Here is a 9,342-nt window from a genome sequence, read left to right as displayed (position 1 = left end):
GGCTCATTTTTCCTGTGGCTAAGCTCTATTGCTCCCTTTCCTATGGTTTGTTCATTCAAACTTTCCTTCAATTAGACATAATAACCAAGCATATTTCCAAAGGTTTCCCACTTTGTCCAAGCTAGATTGCATCCTGTTTCTGTTACTTGTAATTAATAAAGTCAACCTGAATTGCAGAACAGGTAAAAGGACAGGAAGGTAGTAACGAAAACTGTACAGACAATTGAATGAAAAAAGAAGGGAATAGGAAGGAGTGAAAGACATAAAAAGGAAAGTAGATGAAGGAGGTAAAGAGGTTAGATGCATGAATAATGTGCATTTCAATCACCCAAATTTCTGCATTGTATCATTATTATTTCTAATAAGAATACTTTCAAGTCATATAATGTTCCACAGGTTACAAGGAGCGTAAGATTTTTCTTCTCATCCAAAACAATAGCTAACTCGAATAGAACACTTGCTCTGATCTATTCATTCTTCTAAATGCTTCAAACATATGATGTTATTTAATCCTCAAACAGCTAGTAGCTACAGCTATTATCATCACAATCTTATGAATTAGGAAACTGAGACTCATAGATGAATAGCTTGTCAGATGGCAAATATATAAGGAGTGTAATAGAAGATATTTGAGCCCAGGCCTGCAATTTCTTACAGCAGAGGTTTTTTTACCACACCTGTGTCAATAAATCGAACATCATCCTAAATGAAATGAATGTTCCTTAATGAAAACTTCAAGTTGAAAAACATTAGGGAGCAATTAAAAAAAAAAGATCCATAAAGGAGACTGAAACTATAGGACCAGAGTGGAAGGAAGAAAACAAAGAACTGTTCAAAGTAAAATAATATTATATCCAAAGATGATGATGATGATGATGATGATGACGACAAAGTGTCAAGAAGAATGAAATAAGTAGTCCAGTAAAATTCTGTAGATAGAGCAAATAATATAAGCATTGAAATAAATTGGATTTATGAATTTAGCATACTGTCCAAAACAGAAACAGACATATAAAAAATTCAAAGTGAATGAAGAAATGAATGACTAACAAATAGACCATTAGTGTTTTAAACAAAAGCAGTTCTCAATAAAGAGGAGAAAAAGAAAATTCAAACAGTGTTCTAATTATTGGAAAGTGAGAAAGTACATAATTCATGTAGATTCTTCCCTCAAGTGCATTTACTTTGAAAAGAAGCCTATATAAGGGGTGAATTGAAGGGGACATGAGTAGAACCAGATGGGTACAGATGCATGAGTATGTTTATATCTTGGAAGTAATGTATTTTGAGTGGAAGTGGTTGCATATGTGATGGGAAAATTAATAGCATAAAACTTGAATTAGTGTGGGGAGGTAGTGGGGAGTTGATCCAGTGTCTATTTGAAGGTAGCCTTTTCCACTAAAAGGAAAAGTAAGGAGTTGAAGATATAAGTGAAATTGATATATTTAAAATCTGCTAGGAAGACTTCTGCAAGCAACTTTGGAAATAGATGACTTCAGAAATTTATTTTTAATTTTATGATTTTGTTACTGTTGATACTCCTCTGTATTTTTTACATCCTTTGTATGTTATGTGTTAAATCGTTTATTACTTTTATTTCCCACCGTATTTGTTCTAAAGGTTTATTTCCATAGGGTCATAACTATAAATGAATAAATAGACTTTAAAATATAAAAGAGGTCCAAAAAGATTAAGTAGTCATAATAAATGATATGTTTATTAGCTCATTTATGTAATTCTCACAAAATCAAACAGATTCTGTATTTCTAACCTTTCTGTGTTACTCTGTATTTCTGCTGCAACTTTAGACCTTGCCGCCTTCTATCATAAAGTCATGTATCATTTTCTGCCATGAAAAAAAAAGTTACAAATAATATGAAAAAACAATAGAATAAAGACAGACAGATCTTGAATCTGGAATATTATTGAGATGTGAGCTTCATAGCTTTTCTCTTAACTTTCTTCTTCTGGTTTTTAGTGGACAGTCTTCTCACACAAGCATGAAGAGGACCTAGTGCAGTTATCAGTACCAACGGTGTGTGAATTTACATACACACATTTCCCCTGAAAATCCAGACTTGGCTCTGGCAAACTCCTGAGAAATTAGAAAACACAAGTCATTGGCCATACTCACTCTATTCAAACTAAATAGTATTATTGAAGAACTATTATGTGAAATTCATTATGCCTAGTGTTGTCAAGAACTCAAGGCAGCAAAAACACTCTCCTTCTTTTGAATAAAGAACTCATGCATTTATAGAAGAGATGAATATTTACACAAAAAATAAGTTTCACGAAATGTGACAATTATTTACAAGTGGGAAAATATATACCAGTATAGAAAGAAAGAGAATGATCTGGCTGGAAAATTATGGCAATAGCATGAAAGGACATATGACCTGGGATATAAGATTATGTTTTAAGTACAGATTGGCATAATAGAAACCATTCAACTATGCATTTACAACTGCAGTTGAAGTAGGGATAGTTTGCTTATAAAAACATTATATTAGGTACCCAATATTAGTAATGAAATTTAGAATGTATTTATGTACATACACGTGTGTGTGTGTCATGTCTGTGCGTGTCTGTGTCTGTGTGTAATATGTCAGGACCCTTCCCTCTGCTCTGACGTATTCTGCAATTTACAAAATCACCATGACATAAATGCCATACAGCAGATGCTATCAAATACTCTGGTTGAATTCAGTCCTTGATGAAAGAGCTAGAGCATTTTAGGTCATTGTCGGTAAAACTACCTTTCATCAACTCTACAGCAAAATTGGTTGTCTAGTATTGCCTGGGAAAAGGTAAAGCTTATCAACTCAATTATTAAATGCATAATACATGTCTTCTCAAAATGCCAAAGAAATTAGAAAAAAAAGAATTCTGAACTGTGTAGAAAAAATAAATTGCCAAAATATTTTGTACATTCTTCCATTCATTAATTCAACATACCTATTGAGTATTCTGTGTACCAAACATTGTACAGGGTTTGAAGTAGAGGAAAACAGTCAAGTCACAAAATTCTAATAAATAAAATGATCAACCATGTCATCCAATGTCATCCTGAGTCTGATTACTAAAATTATTAAGAAATGTTTTTATTGTCATAATGTTTATGACATTCCTCTTTCTCTACAAGATTGATGAAATTTACTGTGATTGTGGGAATGTGATTAACCTATATAAAGAGATCATGATCACATAAAAACCTGATATAGGGGCACCTGGGTGACTCAGTGGGTTGAGCGTCTGCCTTTGGCTGGGGTCATGATCCCGGAGTCCCGGGATCGAGCCCCATGTCGGGCTCCCTGCTAGGAGTCTGCTTCTCCCTCTCCCTCTGTCCCCCCATTCATGCTCTCTCTCTCGTTCTCTCACTGTCTCTCTCAAAATAAATAAAATCTTAAAAAAAAAAGAAACCTGATATAATAATATCAAAGTCTTCATAAAAACCCTGCATATTTAAACCAATTTTGAGATGGAAATATTAAAGCATTTTATCTTTTATAATTATTAATAGAAATGATGGATCTTTTATCATTGTTAATGGAAAATGATATTTCTTATAAGGCAAACTTACTTGGACACATAATGAAATTATGCCAAAGATATATTTTGCCTTTCTGAATAATTTAAGATGAAAGAATGTTATTTCAAAGCCAATATGATATTTCATTTGGCAAAGGAAGAAGAATAAAATTCACTTTTAAAACCAGAAAAAGTAATAAATAAAATTATCAACCTTGAAAATAAGCAGACTCATAATTTGACACGATAGTATAAGCAAGTCCAGAAAAATGTTCAAGGTTGTATACACATTAAAATATTTACACGAACTATAAAATATTTAAATGACATGCTAAATGAGTTAAATTATTTAAATATTAAAATTTTAGAATGTGATAAATATGACATTAAATTCAGTGATGAGAAAATAATCGTTAAACAGTACTCTAACAATTGATTACCTAATTAAAATATACATATTAGGGACAGATATAATTATAACTGCATGTGAATACAGATGTACATACTTCAACTTTCTCCATCATATGTCAAAACAAATTTCAAAGGAATAAAGACAATCTCAGTATACCTAAATGTTAACTCTTTGTTCACATAATAAAAACAAATAAACTTAAAGGGCAAATCATTAAAGGAAAAAACTGGTAAGAATGTCTGAAAGAAAAGTTAGAAATGTAATGTATAAGAAACCATAGCAAAAAATAAAGAAGTAAATAGGATAAAATGGTCAAAAGTATTATTATAGGTTATAGGAAAAATAGTCTCACTAAACGTCAGAAGAATATTACCTAAAAGAACAAAATAAAAATAATCAGCTATTAAAATTATCAAAACTTTGAAATTTCAAGTTTGTCACAGTGATGAAACATATATATACATATATATGTATATATATTTGCTATAGTTGTCCAATGCAATGTTTCTAGATCACAATTGACCAATGTGCTTAAAACCATGAAATGGACCCAAATTCTGTGGCCTAAGAGTGATGATTTTATACTTCTTCTCCTAAGAACAACAGAGATGTCCCAAAGTTTATATATAATATTCTTCTCCACATTACATTTCTTATCTAAAATTGTAATTAATCAGATCATCTAATAATAGAGGTATATTTACACTAATTATGAAATATCTAAATTACTTTATGATTTATAAAATTGCTGATAGTATAATATGAAGTAACAAAAGCAAGAAATAAAAATGTCCAAATTCTGTCCCAGGTAATCTTCTCTATTCCTCAGGCTCTCTAAGCAAAAGACATTGAGAAAGGAATAAAGAATTGGTTATATATTAGAGACTTACAGCCCAAGAGAAGGAGAGGAGCCATCCTCCCACTTCCATTCATTGTCCTCCTTCTTGTAAGACAGGCCAAGCCAAGTACGATTTACTGTAATTAATTTCATGATATTCTGCATGGAACCAACAGATACAAAAATATTAATACTAAAAGCACATTAGAGCTGAAAAATATTGAATTTGTGTCAGGCAGGAAGTAAAGAATTATAAAAATAATATACTGCAGTCTATATATGTCCACTGATAAAGAAAACATCAAAAAAGTATTTAGTTCTATAGTGTCTGTGCTTTTCTCAAACCAGGAATTAAATACGAGAAAAAGAAAAGATAGCTAATAGAAAATTATATATTCAAGAGGACACTGCACATTAAAAATAAATTATTTTTCTTAACTCATTTTATCACTTATTCAACACTGTGTCTATTCTTTTGAAAAATATATCATTGAACAAAAATGAGAAAATTCCCAATTTGGGGGGATTGGGTCCAGATAGAAGTAAACATCACATATACAAATGGTATGTAAGAAGGTGACAAATCCTATAAAGGAAATTAGAGCAAGGAATCACAATGAGATATCATCTCACACCTGTCAGAATGGTTAAAATCAACAACACAAGAAACAACACTTGGTGAGTATGTGCAGAAAACGAACACTCTTGCACTGTTGGTGGGAATGCAACTGGTGCAGCCACTGTGGAAAACAGTATGGAGGTTCCTCAAAAAGTTAAAAATAGAACTACCGAATGATCCAGTAACTGTACTCCTGGATATTTACCCAAAGAATACTAAAACACTAATTTGAAAAGATATGTGTATCCCTATTTTTACTGTAGCATTATTTACAATAGCCAAAGTGTGAGAGCAGCCCAAGTGTCCATCAGTAAGTAAATGGATAAAGATGTGGTGTATATGTACATATATATACGGAATGTTACTCAGCCATAAAAAGAATAAAATCTTGTCATTTGCAACATGAATGGATCTACAGGGTATAATGCTAAGTAAAATAAGCTAGTCAGAGAAAGACAAATACCATATAATTTCACACGTATGTGGAATTTAAGAAACAAAACAAATTAATAAAAAAAACAAAAAGAGAGGACAAACCAAAAACCTACTCTTAACTATGGAGAACAAACTGTTGGTTACCATAGAGGAGGGGAGGGATGGGTCAATTAGGTGATAGGGATTAAAGAATACACTTATCAAAAAATAATGATTTCATTATTTCGGTCACTGAATTAAGTAGAATAAGTTAATTTGAAAAAAAAAAGGTGCACTTATGATGAGCACTGAGTAATATATAGAATTGTTGAATCACTATGTTTTACACCTGAAATTACTGTAACACTCTATGTTAACTATACTGCAATTAATATAAGAAATAAAAAGCAAGGCAAAGAAAGGAAAGGAAAAAAAATAAAGCAGGGTCAGAAAGACTAGGAGTACAGAGGAGGGCATCTGCGGGGGATGGAAGGTGGGCACTAATGCACAAGTTGCAATTTTAAATGGGGTTGTCAGGGCAGGTCTCATTGGAAAGGCGATAACTTGGGGTGCCTGGGTGGCTCAGTCGGTTAACCGCCTCCCTTCAGTTCAGGTCATGATCCCAGGGTCCTGGGATCGAGCCCTGCATTGGGCTCCCTGCTCCATGGGAAGCCTGCTTCTCCCTCTCCCACTCCCCATGCTTGTGTTCCCTCTCTCTCTGTGTCTCTGTCAAATAAATAAATAAAATCTTTTAAAAAAGAAAGTGATAACTGAATGAATGCACACTTGAAGGAGGTGAAGTAGTTAGTCATGGTTATAGGAGAGAAGAACATTGCATGCAGAGGGAACAGCAAATGGAATGTTACTACAGGGAAAGTATGCATGGTGTGTTGGGAAAAGAAAGTGCGTGAAGTGGACCACACCAGGAAAAGACGAGTGAAAACTGAAGCAAGAGAGTATTCCTTTCTCTGCTTTTAGAGGCGCAGGTGAACACTTCCTTTGACTGGTACCTATTAAATATTCATATCCCAGAAGCAAAGAATAAAATACAATCTCACCTTCAATCTACTCCTTTCTGTCTTTAAAAATGTAGCATTCAAAGAGACACAAAGATCAGAACAGTTAAACCAAGAAACCATTTCCATGGTTTGATGGTAGCGGTGGTCTTTGTACTGAACCCAGTGATTCCGGAGAGGTCCACATTTGACTCCTAAGAAAGAAGATATTTATAGCTCAGAGCCCACACACAAGGCCTTATTGTTTCACACCTTTCCCTTTTAAGATAAATAAGCCTGTTATTAAGAATTATTATTTAAAAAAAAGAATTATTATCAACTCAGAATTGTCTCAGTTTCTTCCAAATTACCTTGTTTCTCCTTTAGTTCTTGTAAAGCCTCAATGAGATAATCCTTCTGGCTTCGGAGCAACTCTAGGTTTTCTACATAGGACAATAAGACTTAATAGATGAGAATCAACATTATATCAGATATTTTTTTACTATTTTAAGAGTCATAATAATGAAATTCTCAAGTGGCAAATATACAAATAATTTTGGTTCAGTGCCCTTCTCTTCTGAATTAGTTTCATCTCTAGCTGAAATAATCAATTGCTTAGAAACCAGCCTTTTAAGGGATGCCTGGGTGGCTCAGTCAGTTAAGTGTCTGCCTTTGGCTCAGGTCATCCCAGGGTCCTGGGATCGAGTCCCGCATCAGGCTCCTTGCTCGGCAGGGAGCCTGCTTCTCTCTCTGCCTACTTCTCCCCCTGCTCATGCTCGCTCTCTCTCTCTCTGACAAATAAATAAATAAAATCTTTAAAAAAAATCTAAAAAAAAAAAAGAAACCAGCCTTTTAAAATGCACAACATAGTGGTCATAGTCAGCAATGCTGAATTATAAATTCAGAGTTGCTAAGAGACTAGATCTTAATTGTTCTCAATACAAAATTGAAATAATAATTATGACACGATACACGACCGTAATCATATTGCAATATGTAGAAGCATTAAACCAACATGTCATACACCTCAAACTTACACAATGTTATATGTTAAGCATCTCTCAATAAAAAAAAGAAAAAGAAAGAAACCTGTGTTTTAACACAACCTATCACTAAAGGACTCTCAAATGGTTGATTCAATTATTCAATACAGATTTGATACTTCACAGGAAACTAACGTAATGCAAGGCTTTTGTAAAATATTTATCTATCGTAAACAGACTATTTTATATTACAGTTAGTCAGCATAAAAGAAGCTTTATGATGACTGTAGTATTTTAAACTTCTCTCCTTAGAAGGCATTTAGAAACTATGAAAACCCTATGATTTTTCAGATGTTTAAGTTCTCCCATTCCCATGCTCCCTGAATATCTTGCACATACCTCTACTTCACACCTGGACACTTTGATTTATTTTTGGTTTATATGTTTTCTCCTGAGCCTCCTAAGGGCAGGGTTCATACTGATCACCAGCCTAGTGGCTGGCATTTAGTGTGCATTGAACAAATGTGAATGAATAAATGAGTGAATGAGCTAATTAAAATAGGAGGCTATGTCTCATAAATGTGTGACTCAGTCAGTTTCAGAGGATGGGAAGAAGAAGCAAGAAGCCATCAAAATTGCTATGCTGCTGTGTCAGAGAACTCCTGTTACATTATGCAACCAACCATTTTAGGGCTGCAATAAGAACAACCTAGCACTCTGTAAAGAGAGTTTGTTCTAGTTCCCATATTACCTTTATTTTGGTCAAGAACTTTTTGGATCTTTAGAAATTTTTCAGTTTTGTTTTGTAAAGACTCAATCCATTCTTTTTTTTTTTTTTTTTACTTTTTTTTTTTATTCTTATGTTAATCCCCATACATTACATCATTAGTTTTAGATGAAGTGTTCCATGATTCATTGTTTGTGCACAACACCCAGTGCTCCATGCAGAACGTGCCCTCCTCAATACCCACCACCAGGCTAACCCATCCTCCCACCCCCCTCCCCTCTAGAACCCTGTTTGTTTTTCAGAGTCCATCATCTCTCATGGTTCGTCCACCCCTCCGATTTCCCCCACCTCATTCTTCCCCTCCCGCTACATTCTTCTTCTTCCCCTTCCCCTTCCCCTTCCCCTTCCCCTTCCTTCTCTCTTCTCCTTCTCCTTCTCCTTCTCCTTCTTTCTCCTTCTCCTTTCTTTTTCTTAACATATATTGCATTATTTGTTTCAGAGGTACAGATCTGAGATTCAACAGTCCTGCACAATTCACAGTGCTTACCAGAGCACACACCCTCCCCAGTGTCCATCACCCAGTCACCCCATCCCTCCCACCCCACCCCCCACTCCAACAACCCTCAGTTTGATTCCTGCGATTAAGAATTCCTCATATCAGTGAGATCATATGATACATGTCTTTCTCTTTTTGACTTATTTCACTCAACATAATACCCTCCAGTTCCATCCACGTCATTGCAAATGGCAAGATCTCATTCCTTTTGATGGCTGCATAATATTCCATTGTATATATATACCACCTCTTCTTTATCCATTCATC

At 34.2% G+C, this 9,342-nt stretch overlaps 1 protein-coding gene across 1 annotated transcript; it reads right to left on the bottom strand.

Moving 5' to 3' along the window:
* Positions 1–1,974: 1,974 nt before the first annotated feature.
* On the bottom strand, positions 1,975–8,610 carry LOC118025432 (C-type lectin domain family 12 member B-like; the record flags this gene model as incomplete). The annotated part of the gene is made up of 6 exons (XM_035027839.1): positions 1,975–2,092; positions 4,038–4,046; positions 4,834–4,940; positions 6,873–7,024; positions 7,181–7,252; positions 8,544–8,610. Coding segments are annotated over 6 exons (525 nt in total), but the record flags the coding sequence as incomplete, so codon positions are not given.
* Between the last annotated feature and the right edge of the window lie 732 nt (positions 8,611–9,342).

This window comes from Mirounga leonina, unplaced genomic scaffold, assembly GCF_011800145.1.
Source record: "Mirounga leonina isolate KUSES-001 unplaced genomic scaffold, KU_Mleo_1.0 Mir_201, whole genome shotgun sequence".
Taxonomy (NCBI): domain Eukaryota; kingdom Metazoa; phylum Chordata; class Mammalia; order Carnivora; family Phocidae; genus Mirounga; species Mirounga leonina.
This window is presented reverse-complemented; position numbering and strand designations above follow the sequence as displayed.